General features: G+C 41.7%; 1 protein-coding gene across 1 annotated transcript in view; it reads left to right on the forward strand.

Moving 5' to 3' along the window:
* Positions 1–6,312: 6,312 nt before the first annotated feature.
* The window catches only part of UPK1B (uroplakin 1B), a 30,558-nt gene continuing 13,232 nt past the window's right edge, over positions 6,313–23,638 (forward strand). The window contains exons 1-3 of the mRNA XM_045850786.1: positions 6,313–6,467; positions 20,329–20,416; positions 21,426–21,626. Of these exons, the coding sequence (XP_045706742.1) occupies positions 20,348–20,416; positions 21,426–21,626 (270 nt within the window). The 5' untranslated portion in view covers positions 6,313–6,467; positions 20,329–20,347. The remainder of the gene's footprint in view (positions 6,468–20,328; positions 20,417–21,425; positions 21,627–23,638) is intronic.

Below are 23,638 nucleotides of genomic sequence, written 5' to 3' on the forward strand. Positions count from 1 at the left end.
CCAGTGAATTCTACTAAGCATTTAAGGAAGAGCTAATCCCTATCCTACACAGACTATTCCAAAAAATACAGAATGATAGAAGACTCCCAGACTCTTTTTATGAAGCCAGCATCATCCTAAAAGGCATAAGAAAGAAAGAAAACTTCAGGCCAATATCACTGATGAACATAGATGCTAAAATCCTCAACAGAATATTGGCAAACCGCACCCAAGAATACATTAGCAAGATCATACACCATGACCAAGTGGGATTCATTCCAGGAATGCAAGGATGGTACGGTATTCGCAAATCAGTAAATGTAATACATCTCATAAACAAAAGCAAAGACAAAAATCACACGATCATATCAATAGATGTGGAAAAAGCATTTGATAAGGTACAGCACCCATTTTTTATAAAAACACTCAGCAAAGTGGGAATAGAGGGAGCATTCCTCAATATAATAAAGGCCATATATGAGAGACCTACCGCCAACATCATACTCAATGAGCAAAAACTACAATCTTTTCCACTAAGATCAGGAACAAGACAAGGTTGTCCACTTTCACCACTTCTATTCAATATAGTATTGGAAGTTTTAGCCACAGCAATCAGACAAGAAAAGGAAATAAAAGGCATCCAAATCAGAGAGGAAGCAAAACTGTCATTGTTTGCAGATGACATGATAGTGTATCTAGAAAATCCTATAGTCTCTGCTAAAAAACTGCTTGACCTAATAAACAAATTTGGCAAAACAGTGGGATACAAAGTCAATATCCAGAAATCAAAGGCATTTCTGTACACCAACAATGAAACAGCAGAAACAGAAATCCGGGAAAAAAATCCCATTTGACATAGGAAAAAGAAAAATGAAATACTTAGGAATAAATCTAACCAAGGAAGTAAAAAACCTGTCTAAAGAAAACTACACAACACTGAAGAAAGAAATTAAGGAAGACACAAACAAATGGAAATATATACTATGTTCATGGATTGGAAGAATTAACATCATCAAAATGTCCATACTACCCAAAGCAATTTACAGATTCAATGCAATACCTATTAAAGTACCAATGGCATATTTCACAGACATAGAACAAACACTTCAAAAATTTATATGGAACCATAAACTACCCCGAATAGCTGCTGCAATTTTGAGAAAGAAAAGCAAAGTAGGAGGGATCACAATACCTGATACCAAACTATACTACAAGGCCACTGTAATCAAAACAGCCTGGTACTGGCATAAAAACAGGCACATGAACCAATGGAACAGAACAGAGAGCCCAGAAATAAGCCCAACTCTCTATGGTCAATTAATATTTGACAAAGGGGGCAGCAGCATAAAATGGAGTAAAAACAGCCTCTTCAGCAAATGGTGTTGGGAGAACCGGACAGCTACATGCAAAACAATGAAACTCGAGCACCAACTTACACCATGCACAAAAATAAATTCAAGGTGGATAAAAGACTTAAATATAAGCCATGTCACCATTAAAGTCCTAGAGGAAAACATAGGCAGGAAAATCTCAGATATTTCACACAGCAACATTTTTACTGATATGTCCCCCAGAACAAGGGACATAAAGGAAAGAATAAACAAATGGGATCTCATCAAAATAAAAAGCTTCTTCACAGCTAAAGAAAACAGTATTAAAATAAAAAGAGAACCAACTGTATGGGAAAACATATTTGCCAATGATACCTCAGACAAGGGTTTAATCTCCAAAATATATAAAGAACTTATATGACTGAACTCTAAGAAGACAAGCAACCCAATTAAAAAATGGGCAAAGGACTTGAACAGACACTTCTCCAAGGAGGACATACAGAGGATCCAGAAATACATGAAAAGATGCTCAATGTCACTAGCTATCAGAGAGATGCAAATTAAAACCACAGTGAGATACCACTTTACACCAGTCAGAATGGCCATCATAAACAAAGCAACAAACAACAAGTGTTGGAGAGGTTGTGATGAGAAGGGGACCCTAGTACACTTTTGGTGGGATTGCAGACTGGTACAACCACTATGGAAAACAGTATGGAATTTTCTCAGAAAACTAAAAATGGATCTGCCTTTTGACCCAGCAATTCCACTGCTAGGATTATATCCTAAGAACCCTAAAACACCAATCCAAAAGAGCCTATGCACCCCAATGTTCATAGCAGCACAATTTACAATAGCCAAGTGTTGGAAGCAACCCAGATGCCCATCAATAAATGAATGGATCAAAAAACTATGGTACATTTACACAATGGAATTCTATGCAGCAGAAAGAAAGAAAGGAGCTCCTACCCTTTGCAACAGCATGGATGCAATTGGAAAGTATTATGCTAAGCGAAACAAGCCAGGCAGTGAAAGACAAATACCATATGATCTCACCTTTAACAGGAACCTAAACAACAAAACAAGCAAAAATATAACCAAAGACACTGGAATCAAGAACAGACTGACAGAGTTCAGAGGGGAGAGGAGAGGGAATTTCAGGGGAAAAAGGGAAGGGTTTATAGGAACGAGTATAAAGGACACATGGATAAAAACTAGGGGTGGGTGGAAATGGGAGGGAGGAGGGGAGGGCTGTGTGGGTGGGTTGGGATGGGAGTAAAAGATAGAAAATTGTACTGCAAGAACAATTTAAATGAATTTAAAAAAAAAACAAATCTGTTGATTAGGACAAGTATGATCTTTCCTGACACTGAGACCAGAGGTGATGTATACCCAACACGTACAATTGTGCATGGCATTCTCAATGATTGCTCTGTGATAAATGCAACAGGTTTCATAGCCTTGCTGCCTCTTAATATTGGACATCCAGAGGTATTATAGAGGATTTTCTTCATTGGGTAAAAAATTGGACTAACTGGTTATTTTATTGGAATATGGTTATTCCGTATAATTTCATATAATATCCATAAATGGGCTAAAGTCCCTTCTAATGATAAGAGTCTATCAATACTGGCATGTCCCTTTCCTGGGAGACAGCTACACTTGCTTTCAGAAGTCACCTTTTGATGGCCATGATCTAAAAATGTGAATTAAGTAAGGCATTTATCATCCATGGGAACTGAAGGGGATATGAGAATGTCAGTGTTGAGCAAAAGGATTGCTGAGTATGAGAGAGGACCTACTAAAGATCAAAAAACCTGAATTGATACAGTTTAGTAAATTTGCAAAGAGAGTCAAGACCTGCTGGAAAAAGAGAAATTTCCAGAGGCTCTAGAGAATTGTGTGGAAGTGGATACTCCAGGAACATAGGTTTCAGGTTTGACTCAGTTGCTTTTAATCTGGAAGCTGAGCTTTAACACCACTTTGAAATTTACAGTGATGGTCTAACTGCACTCAAACAAGATAGCCTAGCATTTAAGAGTGTAGACTATGAGAACACACCAGCTGGGGTCTATACCTCTAAATAGCTCTGTGACCATAGGTGAGTTAACCTTCTCAACCTGCAGCTCCCTCATCTGCCAAATAGGGTGTAGTAATAGCATATAATTCACAGGGTGGTTATGAAGAGTAAATTTGACAATGCCTGGGACTTTTAGTAAGTACCAAAAATGTGGTGAACAACATCATGGCTTGAGAAGTCTTTTTCCTAAAGCTGGTGATTAGAACGAAATGGGTAACCCGCATTTATAATTCTGAGAACTTCCAGGTGTGCTGCCATCGCCTTTCCACCCGGTTGACACTACAACTCCCTCCCTCCCCCATAAAAAAGTGAATTTTAAACGAGGCCTCTCTTTAGTTAGTGAAGTGTTTGTGAACAGACACATTCCAGTGGTTCCTGTCCCAGAGATGAGAGTGGAGAGCCCTATGAGGATTTGGAAAGTTTGAGTGTGTGTGTAGGACTAACACCTGGTAACACAGTTAGCAATCACATTAGTCATCAGGCTTGTTAAATTGCCTTGGAACAACCACAGAGAAGGAAAGTGTTGGAGCGTCATGGTGCAGTGGTATGGGCAGGCAGAGAGGGGACACATATATCTGCCTTTAGCTCCAGGTTCCTGAAATGTGCTGAAGATGGATTCAGCTTGAGAACTGGGGTCTTGGAGTGTGGATGAGAATGCAGGATACAAACTGGCTGCAAACTAACAAAAGGAGCAGAGCACCCTCTAGGATTTAGGAGAGCTGGCTGGGGTTGGGTGAGGACTCTCATCAGCCAGACCTGTGCACCACACACTCTCTACACTCAGGCCGCTGGCAGTGAGCCAGATGGTGAATGGTGGTGATGACCCAGAGGAAGGGACAGCAGCCAGTCCCAGGCCAGTCACATAAGTTGACATTGCTTCACTCTCATAGGAGTGTATACAGGGAATTGGGAGGGGGATTACTGTGGAGAAAACCAACCCCCTGCTGCTCCCCAAGCCTCCCAAACCACTAGAGTCTCAAGTCTAAATTGTGGTGATAAGAAGAAAATATCTAAGTCTTTCCAACTGAACTGAGATTCTTAGTAATGAGAATTCAGTGATGAGCTTTGGATTGAGTTAAGATGTGGTTGAGGAAAAGGAGAGATTAGCAGAACACAATTAGAAAACAATTATTGGAAAAATAAACCAATATCATACTTATGTGTTATGTGCATGAAATTCCTCATCTAATCCATTGAACTTGTTATCTGGAAATTAATCTTCCTTTTCCTAGCTAGTCTCTTGTTTCTTGTTATGAGTTTTGTGTTCACATTACATATTTTGAAAAGATTCTTGCTTATTTTCTACCCACATAGTAATAGAATATAAAATGCCTAAGAAATAAATGGAAACATATGTCCTTGTTTGCTTCCTTGTCACATTATCACAAAGATTTCCAAAAAGTAGATGTTTTAAATAACTTACACATTTCTCTTTTTACAATTGTAATATAGATCTTTTGCAAACATGTTAACTATAAAAAAGTCATCCACACTACATTATCCGAAAGAACTCTGTTAATAATATTTACATTCTTCCTAACTTTTAAATTCATACATACAATAAATACACTTCAAAAAAATAAAAGTGTGTCAGATTATACAAGCTATTTTGTAACCCACTTTTTTCACTTTTAGCACTTAGAAAAGTGTGTGGTATATCATAAGTTTTCAATAAATACTTGTTGAATAAATCACTAAACATATTATTGTGTCATTAAACATTTTTCGGTGACATTCTTTTCCTTCACAATCGCATGGAATTCCATTGTGTGAATCATCATGCTGTATCTAGCCAGTTCCTGAACAGCTGAGGAGCAACAAGGCATGTGGTAGACACAGAGAAGCCCCATGCAGGCCCCCTTAAGGGGGAACATGCTGCCCAGCTGCTGGAATCACTGGCAGCCCCAGCCTCCACTGGCAGCCCCCTTCAGGGATTGCCTCTGCCACAGAAAACCACCTTCCTAGGGTGACCCATATCTAAAGCCTGATCACAGAGGGGCCCAATGCAGGGCATTCCTGGGCCAGGGAAGGGGGCAGGCCTGAAGCTGTCCCACCAGCTTACAGTTCTACTTCTCCCTCTGCCCAATGCTATTTCTTCCCTCTCCTTTTTGTGGGTGTTTAATTCCAAATAAATATACTGCACACTAAACTCTGTCTCAGAGTTGGCTTAACAAAATACCTAACCTGTTGCAGAGATGGTCCTGACCCGTGAGAAACTCCGAGTCTATTGATTTAAAGCACCCAGTAAATTCTAACATTACTGCCATTACTTATCACTGAACCAAGCAAAATAAACTATGGTGCTTTTTTATCATGATATGTTACACAGCCATTAAAAGAAATGTGGTTCCTTTCATTCATATGTTGCTGGTGCTGTGTGTGACACATGGTAGCAACAGAGGAAGGTGGGAAGGAAGAGGAGGGGAGGGAGGGAAGAGAGAAATTAGACCTTATCAGATAATTTCTTGAGCATTCTCTCTATGCCTGAATGTCTCACAATCTGTTCCCAGTCTTTGGACCACCTCAGTGTGAGCATGATTTGAGCAATGACTAGCCCCATAAATGTAGCATACTCAAATTATAAAAACTGAAACTAGACGTGACCCTGGGCAGATATACATGAACCAGCATGACTCTGGGCAGGCAGAACAAGAAATAGGCCTGTTAATGCACAAAAAAAGTAGAATAAAGGATCAAATCACACTAACGAAAACAAACACCCCCACCCCCCCACCCCCCCAAAAAAGCTTTGCGAGTTTCAGGAAAGCCCAGACAGCGGAAGGAGCCAGGAGTGATGTGCTGAGCCCTGTCAAGGTGCTTTCATCTGTCAGACTCACACATTCCAAAGCAGCAGAAATCTACTGACCGAAAACTTCCTGTTACTTCGACTTCAGGAGGCAGGCTCAGGCAGCATCAAGCTCAGCCCATGTGAGATGCCTCCTCCCAATCACAGACCATCCTTCCCTGGTCCTGAAGGTTCAAAGATTTGCTGCAGGGTAAAAAAGCACCTCAGGCTAGCTTGGCTTGCAGAGTGGGCCAGCATTGCTCCGGGAAGAAGAGGAGGAGGAGAGGGCACCGTGAGTAAACTGGTTTCATTCCAAAGGGAAGATAACAGGGCTCTCAATGTTTGGGTTGCTTTCTCAGGAGGGCAGCTAGCAGTCTGAAATGGGAGGAAGTTAATTTCCTGTGTTTGTTTGTTTGTTTGTTTGTTTGTTTGTTTGTTTGTAATTTAGGACATTGTGACCATTCTGTTCTCTTTTACTTTAAACTATACAAATGCTTTCTTAAACCCTTCGGTACTGTCCAGTTCTCAGAACTCAGAATGAAATTATTCTGGGGGTGTTATTCATCCACCCTGATTTCAACCCCAGATTTCCTCACCAAGAAAGACCAAGAAAACCTGGGAAAACCTGTATCACCTGATTAAAACTCAGACAACTTTCTGGACCCCCACCCTAACCCTCGTTTCCTCGTGGAGTCAGAAAACTAGAAGAAAATTTCAGGATACTGATTATATTCTTAAAATGATCAGCCTAGCAGAGAGAGAGTTTTCTGGCCTCGTCAGAAATCATGTGGTTCTGCCAACTTGCAATGGGATTTGTGAGGTAATTTACTCAGATTTCTCCTCTGGAAACAACTCTGTTTAAGGATGTATCTGTTGAAATAAGTCAACAAATTAGCTTTATAAGATGTCATTTTTATTCTTCACCAGTTAGTCAGTCCACAGGTCCTAAATATATTTTTTGTTTTAGCAACATTTCTGCATATCACACAAATTAAATTTCAAATAATGCCAGTATTATTTTTATAAATTTAAAACCCCTGTTATAACTAGTTTTAAAGATTTTTATGACTTTTAGATTTTCATTAATTTTAATGCCTTTTTTAATATCAAGGCCAATATTTATTGACCATTTCTTGCCTGAAAAGAGTTGCTAAGCATAAGAAGAAAGAATTCAGATTTATATACACACTTCAATTTTATATATATAAATAACTTTATATATATTTATAAAGTTGTATATTTATAAATAAAAGTTTATATATATAAACTGGTTGTAGAGTTTTTAAACTTTGTGAAGAAATGGTTTCTCTTTCAATTAATTCTTGTCAATGGGGAGAAAAAATTCTTTTGATTTTTCAACTCATGAAAAATCAACTCATGAACTGTAATTGAAAAAAAAAGTCAACTCACCTATTTTAACTACCTTGAAAGAATCATAGACTTTTAGATCCAAAGGACACTTTAGACACCATCTAGTAAAAGAAGGAAGGGAGGGAGGGAGGGAGGGAGGGGAAAGAAAAAAGAAAGAAAAAAGAAATCTCATAATTTATCTTTTAAAAAGATTTTATTTCTTTCTTTCTAGAGTGAGGAGAAGGGAGGGAGAAAGAGAGGGAGAGAAACATCTGTGCAAGAGAGACACATCCACTGGTTGCCTCTTTTATGTGCCTCAACCGACCCCACAACCCAGGCAAGTCCCCTGACCAGGAATAGAACAGGTGACCTTTCACTCTGAGGAATGATACCTAACCAACTGAACCACACCTGTCAGGCCTCAGAATTTCTTTTTGATCTCTACTCATACACTCTTACCCAGATCAAACACTGACAAGCCCTAGAGCATAGTTTTATTCTGCTATTGGTATCTGGGCCTCATGGTTCCCCACACCCCAATGAGTTACTGTTCCTTAACTGGGGCAGAAACCAGATTCTGAGAAGGGACCCTAACGTCACACCCCCCAAGGATTCTCCATAGTGTTTGTGCCCTGGGGCTGGGCAGCCCACTGGCATGACCTATGCCTGAAGCCCTCACTTGGCTGAGAGTGGCTGAGCCATTGCTCATCTTTGTCTTTGATGTCAGGTGGGTGTGTGACACTGAGATCATCACAACCATCATCCGGAGTCTAGAGTAGCGTTGTCCCGTAGAACTTTCTATGAGAATGGACATGTTCTGTACAGGGTGGAGCAAAAGTAGGTTTACAGTTGCTCATATGGAAACTAACACAATAATGAATAAACAATAACACAAGAATAAACCCTGAGTTTCGAGTGCTGACAACTGCAAACCTACTTTTTCCCCGCCTTTTATGATGGCCACTAACTATATGTGGCTATTGAGCACTTGAGCTGTGGCTAGCACAACTAGCGAATCCTTTTTAGTTGAAATAATTAGAATTTAAATAGCTACTTGCCGCTGCTAGGTACCATTTTAGTCAGAGCGGGTTTAGAGCTTTAAAGCAAGAAAAACTAATGGGGTTTGTGATCTGTGGCTGCCATGGTCATGGGAACCAGCTCCTCCTTTCATTACCCCCAGGGACTCAGCCCACCCGACACTGAAGTAGACCAGCAATTGTCCTGATAGAAGACCTCCACATCCGCTTTTATTCTCACCTCTAAGTCACATGTTAGGGCTAAGGCAACAGCATATTGTGTTTCTTGTTTCTTCCTTTCCTACTTCTCCTTTTATTTTCTTTTGTTTATACAAATTTCTCTAGCATGAAATAGAGTTTGAGGTGTGGTTTGTGTTATTTGGTCCAACAAACTTAGGTGAGGAAAAGAGGTCATGAAACTTGAAAAAATGATCTCATGTTTGGTGGGTGAGTCTCACTTGTTCTTTGAAAACTGGTTTGTTCAGTGAGCAGTCAATGGTTTTTAGACTTATTCAATGTGTATGGAAATATCAACACTATAGATATGAATAACATTTATAAGAAAACAAACTGAATGAAGTCACAAGAAAAAAAAAAGAAGTAAAACTCTAGCCTTTGAAAAAAAATCCCCACTCCTCAAAGCAGAACAACTCCCAAGATGTTGAGTAATTTGAATATATCATCTTAGTGCCAGGCCACTGGGCAGTTTTCCATAGGGTTGGGTTGACAGAGGCTGCTTCTTATGTGGAAAACATTTTGAGGTGAGTTGCACACTTTGAGTCAGGGGCAATATCGTTCCTGAAGTGGACAGTTGCTACTATGCCCTCTGCCTTCTTTCTACCAATCCCCCTCTTAAAAATTCACCCCATCCCATCTGCATCCTTTCTAGCTCTAGAAAAAAAAATCTAATACATATGGCAGGAAGTCCTGCTTTGGAATAATAGGAAAGTTTTGGTAAATCCCATTTTTTTTAAATGACTCAGACATGCTGGGGGCTAAACAGGAAGGGAAAAGGGAAGACACATCAAATTATTAGGAGTCACTCTCTGTCTGCAGAGACAGCACCAAGCCCCGAATCATGAGTTAGGAGGTGTGTGTCTTTGTGGGTTCTACCCTCTCTTTGGGTCCCTTCCTTTCTCATGGCATCTTCTCTCTCCCTTTGGAAACATGAGGAGGGATCTGATAACAACAGTCACAGTAACATTGACATTGATGGCTCATGAGACTCACTATGCCTCTTTTATATGGAGTATTTGCATTCTATCAGCAGCAGCAGCAAAGGAGTGATTATCTAGTTATGGGATTCCAGGAATTAGGGTGAAGAGTGAGGGAGAGTTAAAAGGGGGGAAAGAGTGAAAGGCTCTCTTCTCTCCTTTGTAGCTGTGTTATGTGACTCCCCTTGTGGCTTAACTTGTAAGGGAAAAGGGCAGGCTCAAAGGCAGGACATTGGGAGTTACTCTTAATTTTAAGGAAGCATAAAGGGAAATGGTATCTCCCTGCCTTAAAAAGAAGAATGATTAGCAACAAATTCAGTATAAGGCTGGCTTAAGAGTTAGGAGATCAGGACTCAGATCTTGACTCTGCAATGACACATTGACAATCTTGAGCAAGTTACTGCCCCTCTTGGAGCCTAAGCTTATTCATCTGTACAGTTAGGGGGCTGACTACCAAGCCTCTAAGTTTGCAGTCACAGCTGATATTCCACCATGATATGGATGGGCATGTGGCCAATAATGGCCCAAAGATAAATAACACTTTAATTTCTCCCTAATCATGTACATTCTCAATAAGACAAAAACTACAAAGAGTACAGTCATTGACTTCTAGGTGTGTCACTCATCAATTAATTTGAAGGTTTATGATTATATTTCTTGAGTGCAATTATTTGTCAAATTGACTTTTGAATGTAATCTATTCCTTTGTTGGTTCAGAATAGCTGTTTAAACAAACTTTGGTAAAGAGAAGAGGTAACAAAGTACCAGGCTAGATTGCCTTGGAGGAGACCAGTAGGGGGGAAAAGCCACACTCACACACCCACAGACAGGGGTGTGTCTGGAGAGCTGTTGGCTTAGGGCAAGGAGAGGTAAGCAAGGAAGGGAGGATAATTTTGGGTAAGGGTGCTTGAAGAAAGAAGAAGTTTTTCAGCTGAGCTTCAGATGATGCTGAGGAGTTCAACCGGCAGAGATGAGAGAAGAAATCCTAAAAGGAGAGACACCCGGAGCACAACCTGGACACGCAGGGTGGCAGAGGGAGACAAGCAGCAGGCCATCTGAAACCTGGCTGGTACTGTCTTGAATACAAGCTAAGGAGCTTGTGCTGTATCTCTTAGGCTGTTCAACCTCTCCTCCACAGTCTAAAAGGAGAATGAAATGGTTGGGTCTGGACAAATACTGTATATACAGGCAAAGGGAAGGCATTGGTGTGTCTCCAAGAGCCGAAAAGTCAAAACACTTTCAAGGTCATAAGAAATCTGGATTTGAAGAGATTGGTCAGCAAGAGAGAATGGGTGAATAAGAGGAGCCATGTGACAATAGGAAGTAAGAAGGAGCCTGTGGCAGAGCTTGTGGGGGCAGCGGGAGCTGGCCAAGGCTGTCCTTTGAATGAAGGCTATAGGGAGCCTTTGTGGGTGTTTAAGCAGGGGAGTGATATAAAATCAGAGCTGTGGTTTAGGACAGTGAATCTCAAGCCTGACTGAGTGGCTGACACTTGGCATGTTTATTTTTGTCAAGCTACAATGTACAGATATATTAAATTTGAAATAATTAAGTAGATCATTTTTTAAAGATTTTATTTATTTACTTTTAGAGAGAGGGGAAGGGAGGGAGAGAGGTAGAGAAACATCAGTGGGTAAGAGATATATTGATCGGTTGCCTCTCACATTACCCAAGCTGGAGACCTGACCCGCAACTCAGGCATGTGCCCTGGCCAGGAATCAAACCGGCAACCTTTCGGTTCACAGGCTAGTGCTCAATCCACTGAGCCACACCAGCCAGGGATTGAGTAGATCATTTTGCCCTAAATTCACACTATAAACTAGACAAGCGGTAACAAACACCCAAGATCTAAGAAAATTTTGTGAGAGGAAAATGTTTAAAATGACACATTTTGTTCATTAATTTTTCTTCAAATTATGAAATGACTGGAGTTGTTTAATTTTGGCTCAAAACATGTTGTCCCAGTAGGTGGAATGTCTGTGCTCTGTAGGATCACTGCTTTAGAAGTTCACTGTGGAAGCACTGTGTGGAACGGAAACAGAAACTTTTGAATTCATATGAGCCAGAAGATAAAAGCTGTCAGTAGGTCCCAGGAAACATCAGAAAATGATCATTTTTGCTTCTATCAAAAATATAAGTCAATCTGAATTGGGGGTTCTTCACAGAAACAGAACATATGGGAGATATGTACCTATGTCTCTCCCTCTCTATCTAGTTAACTACCTACCATATTTTTAGGACTATAAGATGTACCAGACCATAAGACACACCTAGGTTTTAGAGGAGGAAAACAGGAAAAAAACTTTGAAGCAAACAACATGGTAAAATATTTAATAACCTGTGACCCCGCTCTACCACTGCGCCCACCCCTACAGCGAGCCAGGTAAGCTACACTCAGACTATAAAACGCACCTCCATTTTCCTCCCAAATTTGGGGGGGCAAGGTGTGTCTTATAGTGCAAAAATACGGTACCTATCTCTATATGTATGTATATATCCTATTGGCTCTGATTTTATTTGTTATCTTTCTGTGAAGAATCTCTTTCTCTCTCTTTCTCATTTTCTTTCTTTCTCTCTCCCTCATTTTCTCTCTCTCTCTCAATAGATAGACAAAGAGATTTATTTTAAGGAATTGTCTCATGGGATTATGGGGGCTGACAAGTCAGAAATCTGTAGAACAGACCAGACTGAAAATTCAAGTAAGAGGTGGGTGTTGCTGTTTTGAGTCTGAAACCTGCAGACTGGAAACTCAGGCAGGGCTTCTTTGTTGCAAACTTGAGGCAGAATTGCCTCTTCTTCAGGAAACCTCAGGCTTTGCCCTTAAGCCCTTTGACTGATTGGAGAAGGCCCACCATGTTTGGAGGATAATCTGTTTCACTGATTTCAATGTTTATCCAATATAAAAAAATATCTTCACAAAAATATCTAGACTGGCATGTGACCAAACAGCTGGGCTCCATATCCTAGTCAAGTTTACAAAATCAACCTTCACGGAGTGTTCATTTCGTTATTCTCTTATCAGGTAGGCAGAGATGAAACTCAATAATTCTTGTTATTAACTTCTTAAAGGACAATGACTGACTACAAGCTGAGAGAACACCACAGTTTGTGTTCTAGATGTAGCTCATTTGTCCATCCCTTTTGTCCTCTCTGGAAAGGTCAACAAATTCCTAATTTTTAAAATAGCCATTGGTAAAACTTTATCAAAGTTTTTCTTTCTTTAAGCTATATAAGTTCTTTAGTCTCCCCTGTGTACAAGGTATAATAGCTTTCAAAGAATTCTGAAAGATTAGCCTGACCTGATTGTTTTCTTTCATGGAACTTACATTGCCTTTCCTCTAAGCACACCAGGACTGCAGCCCTTTCTCAAGATTCCTCCAGCTTACTATTATGGATGTCAATTCACTTGCCCCAGTTTTCTAGGAGCCTTTCCTAGAAATCTCCCACTGAATGGCAGTCTCTTTCTTTTAAAATTTTAAAAAGATCTTATTTATTTTATTTTTAGAGAGAGGGGAAGGGAGGGAAAAAGAGAGGGAGAGAATTTGTGAGAGAAATATAAATTGGTCGCCTCTCACACAACTCCTCTCAGGGAACCTGGCTGCAACTCAAGCATGTGCCCTACCTGGGAATCAAAAGAGTGACCTTTCTCTCTGCGGGACTATGCTCAATCGACTGAGCCGTGAAAATCAGTGTTGAATGGGGGTCTCCTTGATGCAAAGACTATGTAATATCAATTTACACATTTCAACCAGAGTTTTCCAACTTCACTCTCGAGTGTCTGCTAAAATCTTGGGTAACTTCCTCCTGAGCTCAGTAATTTATCTTCATGTTTCTTTTTTTTCTTTTTTCTAAAGATTTTATTTGTTTATTTAGAGAGAGAGGAAGGGAGAGAAACATCAATGGTGTGACAGAAACATCGGTTGGTTGCCTCTCACATGTGCCCCAACCAGGCACCGGCTCACAAGCCAGGCGTGGGCCCTGACCAGGAATCCTACTTGTGACCTTTCATTTGCAGGATGATCCCCAACCAACTGAGCCATTCCAGTCAGGACTCCTTCATGGGGTTTTTTTTGTTGTTGTTGTTAATTTTAAAATAGTGGTCTCTGACCACTCTAGGGCTAGCCATGTGATTAGGAAGTTTAGACTTGATTAGGAGAAGCTCTGTGAGGCCCAGACTTCCTACTCGTTTCAGCCAGATTTTATCTGGTTTTATATATTAGTTACATATGGACACCATATTTTCATAGTTCCTTTGAAAATGTGGCTCAGTTTTAAAACACAATTAAATCACCAGTTTTAGGTACCTCCACCATTCACTTAGCCTATTAGCTGGTCTGCTTGCTTCATGTAACTGAGGCAAAAGTAAAGAAAGTTAATACAGTATGGGTAATATGATGGTAGAACTTCATATATATTCTCATTTAATTTCACAGTAACCCTTCAAGTTAAGCATTACAATGCCCATTTAGAGATGAAGCTCAACAACCTGAGGTCACAAAACCACTCACGTGGTAGAGCCGAGATCCACATGCAGGTCTGTCCGAAGCCCATGTTCTTTCTGCCTCACAGCTCTAACCAGTTCTGCAGTAGAGGTCTAGGCAAACCTTGCACTCATATATTCATTCATCCATTCAAATACACATTTTTCCCACTTACTGTACCTTTTTTAAATTTTGTATTTATTTTATTTTTCATCACCATTTATGCCTCATACTCTCTTCTACCTCCACCCACTCCTCCTCCACTGCAATCGTCATACTGTTTTCTGTGTCCATGAGTTCTTTATCTTTTTTTTAACCTTTTTTGCTCAATCCCTCCACACTTTCAATCCTTCCCCAGAACTAACAAGCAAAATAGAGACAGACTTAAAGATAGGAGTAGGCTGAGAAATATACATTTTTTAAGTGTACTTTACCTGCCCTTTTATTTAGCAAAAATAATTTGAGTGCCTACTATGTTTCAAACACTGCTACCTTGGACCTACAAGGACAAATAAAAGAGTCCCAGTGCCTTCTCCTGCTTTGGAGACTCTTAGTAAAATACAGGAAAAGCCCTTCCTCAGATGATACCAGGGGAAAGGAATGAACAGGGAGAGCAGAACAGAGTCCTTCCTGCGGAATTTCTGCGTCAGGGGGAAAGCAGCCCTGGTACAGAGGAGACAGAACCTCAAGGCTCACCTCTGCATCACCTGGCCAAAGCCAGAGGGGTGGGGCCCAATGGTGGGCGGTAACTGTTCAGGAATGCTGATGGAATGCACAGAGAGCCTCTCCCACCTAAATGTGCTGCCCGGTACCTGACTCTGGCCACACCTCAAGCACAACTGGGAAGTTGTGGTTTATTTTTATTTTGTGTCTTCCAAATAGAGATTTTTTTCCCATGAACACTTCCATGGAAAATAAAAAAAGGCACATGTGGGTAAAGTCTCCAGGACCTCCCAGCAGAGTTGCCACTGGGCAGGGAGCAGAGGGAAGGTGGAAGAGGCTGCCGCACCTCAACCTTGGAGCCCTTGGTGGTTGGGCCATTTATGTAGAACCTCCCTCCTAGGGCGCAAGGGTCACTGGTGCATAGAGCAAAACCATAACCTGATACCTTCCCTTCTTAAATATCCCCCTGGTTATGATTCATAATTTCTTGTGTTTGTAAATAATTTTAGTGTTTTCCAACCACTTCTGCATCTTTTATCTTGTCACAACAACCCCTCCAAATAAGGATTGTTTCACCCATTTTATAAATGCAAAAGTAGACACTGAGCGGCATTGACCAGGGCCACACAGAAAGAATGGGCCAGGCTGGGGCTTGAATCCAGGCATGCTGATGCCAGGTGCCATGTGCTCTCCATGAGACCACAGCCATGAGACTACCACCAGAGGCCTGGACTGGGCTCCCCGTCTGCCATCCCTTTTGACATTTGTGGCTGTGCAGGGGGTGGTACAAATGTTCTCCAGATATCAACCAAGCCTAAATACAAGTGGCCAAAGAGAGGCTATGGAATGTGGACTCTCACACTGACCTGCACATTTGTATCCTTTACTTTCAAAAATTTCAGTCCTGAATGGTGGTGAGAGAGCTCTGGGTTTGGTATACATCTAGATGGATTTCCTGGGGGAAAAACGTGTGGGTGCAGCACTGGGTTGGGAGGAAATGTCCAAATTTTAGTGCAGTGTCAAGGGGCTAAGGAGACAAGATTCCGGAGAAGTCAATGAAGAGAGGCCTGGAGATTCTGACCTTTGACAAGGCAGATCTTCTGAGCAGTAAAAGCGCACCTGCTCTCTCTGCTCCTGGGGGTGGCAAGGAAGTGTACCAGGTGTTTCTTTTTTCTACTGGAAGTATTAGCTGGATTTTATAAGCTGCAGAGTATTAAGTAAATGACCTAGAACCCAGCAGACCTGGGTGTGAATCTCCGCCTTTGCATTTTCTAGTGATGTGGCCAAGCAATGTAATCTCTTTGAGCCTCCATCTCTTCATCTGCAAAATGCAGACAACAAAGCAGATTCTCCCCTAGACCTTCCAGGAATAGGGTAGCTGTGCTCACACCTCAATTTTAGCCCAGTGAGACACATTTTACACTTATATCCTCCAGAACTGTAAGAGAATACATTTGTGTAGGGTTTTTTCTTTATTTACTTATTTTAATTAAATTTATTGGGGCAACATTGAATAATGAGATGATATAGGTTTCAAGTCTACATTTCTGTGATGCATGATCTATATATTGCCTGTGTGCCCACCACCCAAAGTCAAAGCCATTTCCGTCACCATATATTTGGCCCCCTTTACCCTCTACTACCGCCCAACCCCTTTCCTCTCTGATGCAGACACCGGCCCACAGTGTCTGCATCATTATGGATGAAATGAGACATTCACACTGACTACCAAGTCTGGTGGAGGGAAGGAGACAGCATGGCTTTTCTCTCAAGGGGACCAAAAGCCATGGCCTCTGCCATGACAGGCCTTTATTGGGTTTCTCCGCCCATTACATGATGGTCCTCATTTTCTATGCACAGATTCCCTTTAGGTGGTTACCTTTTACAGAAAACAAAGGAGCCAATGCCGCTAATCACATCACAGAAGAGGGATATTTGCAAATGAAAAAGCAAAAGGGGTTGAACCAGTTACACTCATCCTTGGAAGGTTTAGCATGGATTTTAGGAAGTTACTTTATAGTAAATGTCCTCATTTCAGGGTGAGAGAATTTTTAGCAAAAAGCAAGACTCAAAGCGGCCTAGGCACATTGCAGGCCTAATTCCCCACGGGAGAACCTATCTGTGGGCATGGATCCTGTGCATCTCTGAGTGGGAACTGGGCCCATGCCACGTAGAACAGCCTCCTACACCTCTCATAACTACCATACTGTTGCCTGTATCTATGAGTTTCAGTTTTATATCTCACATGTGAGTGAAATCATATGGTCATTAGTTTCTTCTGACTTACTTCACTTAGCCTAATATTCTCAAGGTCCATTCATGTTGTCGCAAATGGCAGTATTTGATCTTTTCTTATGGCTGAGTAATATTCCACTGTAAGCCACTAAGTTTGTTGTAATTTGTTACAGTAGCAATAGGAACCTAATACAGATTTTGAGAAAAATACCAAAGGGTCTGTTTGGGGTGAAAAGACCCTTTTCAGACCCCTGTCAGGTCTGTTGATAGGATGGACATTAAGTGCTGAGCATGTGCTGAGACCATTGTGAATGCTCGTTAAATGACAGCTTTCTTCATCAATTTGTTACTTTAAAAGAAGCAGTAATTTTCTAAGTTGTTATGTGATACTGATGCCAGAGGCCTGAAAGAGAAGAGGATGCACAGAGAAAAAGGAGAAAAATCTAAGGATCCTCAACTTCAGAATACCTTGTCTGTCGACCTATTCCTGTGTTACATCCATCATACATCATTGCTCCCTCCTGGCATTTCCTACCACGTGTTTGTCTAGATTTCCTCAGTTCACTCTTCTTTTTGCTCAAACCAACCTCCTATCTGCCTTCTTTTCTCCCACTCTTGTCTGCATTTTTTCACCCCGAGTCTGACTTACAATTTTCCCACAGAGTATTTAATCACCTCTCCCCCTTTTAAAAGTGTGCGGCAGGGTCCCCATTAAGAAAATATGGATATTATGGGACAGAATTGGGTCACTGGGGCCAAATGCCTATTTGGGGTCCCTTCACTCCTTTCTGGACCAACAAAGCCCCTCTCTGGTGGCCTACCACCCTTCTTCCTTTTCTCCAGGGCCCTGTCCCCCTCTTTATTCTACAGTCACTTTTGCATTGAATCCTTGTTGCTGTCATCACACTTTAAATTTCTTGAAAGAACAAACAGCTTTTTCTGTTCTTTAGGCCCAACTAATCACCACAAATAGGCTGCAACCTGGCAAATGGGCATATCGGCGGTAGTGGTTGATAATGGTGCTGAATTGAGCCTCTCCAGATTTTTCCCCTTTACTCTCTATACTTGCATTTTTGAACTCCTACCTTTCACGGTCTGTGTACCTGTGTCTCAAGTTTAGACAGTAACCCAACTGGTTAGGAGTAACCTCTGTGCATACAAGTAATGAACTTTACAATGTGAATGACCTGAGTAAGATTCCCTTGGGGGAGTTTGTGAGTTAACTCCTTCAGGGCACTTGGGCTCCTCTCAGTCTAGTGTGTAACAGTCTCTGGAAAGAATGAATGCCATTGCTAAGCATGAAATGACATTTCCAACAGAAAGTAATGAATGGCATTTCTAAGCAGAAACTACACATGGAGATCTTGAAACCATGGCCAGATTCTTCTATTCATTCAGCAAACAGTAATGGAGGGCCCACTACATTTTTATGGGCTAAAAACTCATAAATTTTAAGTCTTTTAGTTCTCACAGCTTCCCAGGTGAATGGGAAAGGGAAAATGTTTAGAGATATTTGGGATTGCTTAGAAGATTGTTAATACTTACATTAGAGTGTAACAATGAAGTTAAAATTCAGCAAGGTCTGAGTCAAATAAAAGGCTTGTCTCCTACTGACCCCCACACAAACCGGGACTTCAGTCAAACTGGCTAGATTGCGACCTCACAGATTCCTGGCTCTTCCAGGCTCTAGTGCAGACCTTCCCTGTACCTAGAATGTCCCCCACCCCACCTTCCTCCCACACCCACCCCCCTCCACTCTACTTATCACTGCAAGGCTTACATCTTCCCTCCTCAGAACCCCCACAGTACTTAGGGTCTTTCTAGATGTGTTACAACTATTTAGAAACATATTTCAGCTTCCCTGAAGCACAAAATCCTAGACTACAACAATCTGCCTTACATTTCTTTGTATATCTCAAAATGCAGTTTACATCATTGAATACATTTTTGTCCAGAGTATGAATGCATGAAGTGATTAGCTAATTAATAAAACAGTGAGATGTGAATGGCTTTTCTCAAAGTGATTCAAGTGCAAAAGTCACTTACCCTTGTATCCCTTCCAGAGAGTCCTCAGGGAGGGAGAAGCCCACTAATTTTTAGGGCATACATAGCTCTAAACCTTGTAAAGAATTTCTGGGAGCCCACGTGGGCTGGGCAGACGAGCTCAGGCTCTGGAGTCACACAGACCAAAATCTCCAGCCCAGCTCTTCTACATACTAGTTATATAACTCCAGGGAACTTGATTTACCTAAATTAAAGCTGTAGTTTCCTCATCTGAAAAATGGGACTTCTCACCTTTTTCCTGTTTCTACCTAAATGGGTTAAGAGGCTTAGCTGTGCATGTGTAAACTACGCAGTAGAGTGGCATGTAGAAGGGACTAAATACGTTAGTCCCTCCTTTCTCCCATTCTTCCTCTTATGTAACAGTGTACTATTTTTATTTGCCAATTATTTTTATTAATTTACTTTTAATTATAGTACAGAGTTACTACAATTTGTTGATTCCATTCCCTATACTGTACATTACATCCCCATGACTTATTTTATGAATGGAAATTTAGCCTTCCTGATCCCCTTCCCCTTCTCCCCATCTCCTTAAGCAATCAATAATTTGTTCTCTGATTTCACTTCTACGTGGAATCTAAAAAACAAATGAACCAACAAAATGAAACAGAAACAAACTCATAGATCCAGAGAACAAATGCCAACTATTTTCAAAGACAACAAAACATTCTGAAAATAATGGTCTTTAACAGCTGCCTAGAGTCCTGCTGGGAACAACTGCCCACTCTGGCCATGGGTTTACCCTCTGTGTTTCATCCCAAGGACCGTCGGTGAGCTTCAGCCCTGCCCATTAACTTCCCTTGCCCCCCCAGCTCTGCCCTTGATGACTTGCAGGACCTCAGTTCATCATTCAGAAGTATATGGTCCATGTATTCCATACCTTAAAGAGCTCCTGAAAATTATTAATCAGACACTGGCAAGCCTGATTTTTTTCTTCTTTTATAAAATGATAGTGATTACTGAGTTTAATAGCCACATTTCCTCCTTGCTGCATGATTTCATGTCTTTGATTTGGATGCTTTGAATGAGAAGGCGAAACACAATGGTGTGACCTAGTCATGTTATGAAACTTGTAGTAGTATTTGTCGCCTGCTCCTATTAAGTCGTAATGTCCTCACCTGTGTCTCCAGCTTGGGGGAAATCCTGAAGATGGCCAAAGACGAGTCCACCATTCATTGCTTCCAGGGCCTCCTGATTTTTGGAAATGTGATTATTGGTGTAAGTAATGCGTATTTTTTTTCAGGCAATTCTGCTCTTCCTATAATCATGATTTTAGATCAATCAAAGGTGAAAGTTTAAAGGAAAATAATGATGTAATTACAGGCTCCCTACATCTTTTCTTCATTTTAAGAAATGCATTAGTAAAATATATTAGCCTGAATTTAACTATATAAACAATTATGTACAGCTATGTAACATAGCAAAAGAATAGATTGAAAAAATAGATATTTCCTTCCTGAGTTTGAAGCACAGAATCTGAAAGGAGTCGTGTTAGTCCTGGCAGCACCTGAAGACTCCCACCACACACAGGCTCTGCCATTTCCTTACTATTTCACCTTCATTTGATTTCATGGGACTCTGCCTTCAAGGTTGTTAGGTGCAGATATTTGCGTCTTTTGGTTCTCATCACACAGAGGCCTCTCCAGGATGTGAGAGTAGCTCAGAGGCCAAGCTGTGGGGCCCGCTGTGGTGGGAGAGCACTTAGGAGTCAGGATCACTGGCTCTCCACGCAGCCCTGCTTCTGACTCCATGTGACTCTGGACAAGTCTTTCCGGGCCAAGACCACTCACCCATAAAACGCAGAGGGTGGGAAAGATACCCCAGGATTCTTTCCAGCTCTAATATTCAGTGGTTCTCTGGCACAGATAAATACAACCAGGACCAGTTTGAATATTACAGTCTGATGATAGGGACTGGACATGGGAGATTATCATCATACAAGAGAGATGCTTTTTAAGTGGTTCATGCCTCAAGAACTTTATAATGGTCTGAAATTGGGTCTTTTTCCAAATAGCAATGAGACAGACAGCAAAATGTGGACAGAGGCATACAATCAATTAGTAGGATGAAAGGAGTCGTTTGAGTTCCTGGCAATGAGGAATTTGAGTCACTTGCTAAAGCCTATGCAGGGGACAGAATTAGTCTCTCTTACCCCCTAACCCCTACTTCTCCATCCCCTCCCAATGCTGCTCTCCCACGAGCCTGACAGAAGCCCCTCTGCCCCCAGATGTGCGGCATCGCCCTGACTGCAGAGTGCATCTTCTTTGTATCGGACCAGCATAGCCTCTACCCACTGCTTGAAGCCACCAACAATGACGACATCTACGGGGCAGCCTGGATCGGCATGTTTGTCGGCATCTGTCTCTTCTGCCTGTCTGTTCTAGGCATCGTAGGCATCATGAAGTCCAGCAGGAAACTCCTTCTGGCAGTAAGACCTTAAAACTCTCTACAGTTGTGTCCTGGACCACTGTTGATGGATTGTTTATTCTTCCCTGAGCACAGTGCTCGGGCCTTTGGTGGGTAGAGGGTGCCACATGGGATCGGAGGAGGGGAAGACGCCCCCTGCAGTGAAGCTCATCCAAGTGGGGCCAAGGATGCCTTCTGCTATTGCAAGTACAGAAAATTACAGTGTTGGGAACCCAAAGGGGAGACCCCTATTGAGTGTTTTCCAGATCTCTGCTTCTCCGACTGGTGTCTGCAGACATTCAACTGGTACAACGAGGAGTTATGTAGCCCAAAGGACAGGGTGAAAACTTCATAATTAGATTTTTTCTCTTGACAAGAAGAGATTTAAAAATATTATTTTAATATCAGTCAGTATTAAAACTAAGGTATAAAATATAAAAATTAATATTAGGATATAAAATATGCATAAATTTTTTAGAGGAAGCATGAGCCTTTTCAGACATTTTTGGGCTCAAGGCTGATGATTTTGTGTGTTGGCCTGCAGTTCTCATATTGTGCATTCCCCTTTCGGGGATCCTGGAGGAGCTTGATGCACAGGGCGCAGAGTGCAGCCTCAGCTCCCACCTGCCCAGGGATGCCCTAACTCTGTGTATCCACAGGGAGGCTTTGGCCCCAAACCACAGACAGCAAGACATGCCCTGCCTTTGCAGAGGAAGTAAATTTGAGATATTATGCAAAAATCAGCAGAGCTAAGAAACGCGGTGGTTGGGTCTAGAACCTTACTCTCTACCCCTAGGCTCAAGACAGTAGTTGTTCACACTGATGGGGTCCCACCCCCATTCCTACGCCAGTGCTGTTGGACCTGAGTTCCGCCTTTATGAAACCAGTCCAGCAACTGAAGGTGCTTGTTGGTGCACTATCCCTGTGCTCTGACATTGTCCTGGCACTCAGGGAATGCAGACCATTTACATTCTCTGGCTCCTTGGTGTGAGTTAGTTCCAGAGCAAAGGCACCCACTTTTGGAGGGTGGAGAAAGGAATGCTGGGAAAGGTAGGGGAGGGACAGATGTCCCTAGAGACATGCTTCAGCTGCATCTCAGACTCGCTGTGGGCCAGTCATGTGTGCCTGACTCAGGCAGGGGAACTGAGTTGGAGAGAACATTCTACACCACGCCCCTGAAGAGAAAGAGCAGGACACCTGACAAGCAGCTGACAGAGAAAACCTCTGTGCCCTGGGCCTCCTTTCCAGAGTGTCTCTGAGGGGTTTCTGAGCTTCTTTAACAGGAGCCAGCCAAGCTCTTGACAAAGAGCAAGACAAAAGTTCATAGAGGGAGGAAAATATTATAAGGCCTCTGAAGGTGCTTTTGCTGTTTACCCTCCAGCCGAAGCTTTGCCCTGGGCCTAGTGGTGAGGGCACCTGAGGGCCCTGCTGGGGGTAGGGGGACATGCAGTATAACCTGCATGGCCCCACCAACACTGACCTAAGTACCACTTTCCCAGAAGAACACAGGACCAAAAGTGTATGTGCAAAGCTGAGCAAAGCAAAATCAGAATTTTTGCAAATAGTCATCAATCCAGATTCGCCAGGTCGTTGGTGGTTCAGAAGTTTTCCAGACATAAATAGGGGCAGCACGGCGTGAGCACATCATGAGTGCATGTGCACATATGCACACCGCCCCCCACCCCCCACCAGTTCATTCTGTTTTTCTCAGTTAAAACAGAAATTTGGGATACTGGACTCAGAAAGCTCCGTATTCAATGGGTGTTTGTTCTCTGAAGGAAAGGAGAGAACTGAGCTGATTAGCACCAAGTCTTGCTCCAAGCAGCTGATCAGTGAGGGTTTGTTGAATAACTATGGGAATTATTGGATGATTATATTTATGTGAATATATGGGGGAGGGGGGCAAAAGTAGGTTTATAGTTGTGAGTACCCAAAGCATAGTTTATTCTTATATTATTTATTAATTATTTTATTTATTATTAACCTACTTTTGCCCACCCCTGTACTGAAAAAACATAACAATTATTTGTTTTA

The sequence above is a fragment of the Phyllostomus hastatus genome, unplaced genomic scaffold, assembly GCF_019186645.2.
Source record: "Phyllostomus hastatus isolate PE091 unplaced genomic scaffold, TTU_PhHast_1.1 phas_contig_86, whole genome shotgun sequence".
Taxonomy (NCBI): Eukaryota; Metazoa; Chordata; class Mammalia; order Chiroptera; family Phyllostomidae; genus Phyllostomus; species Phyllostomus hastatus.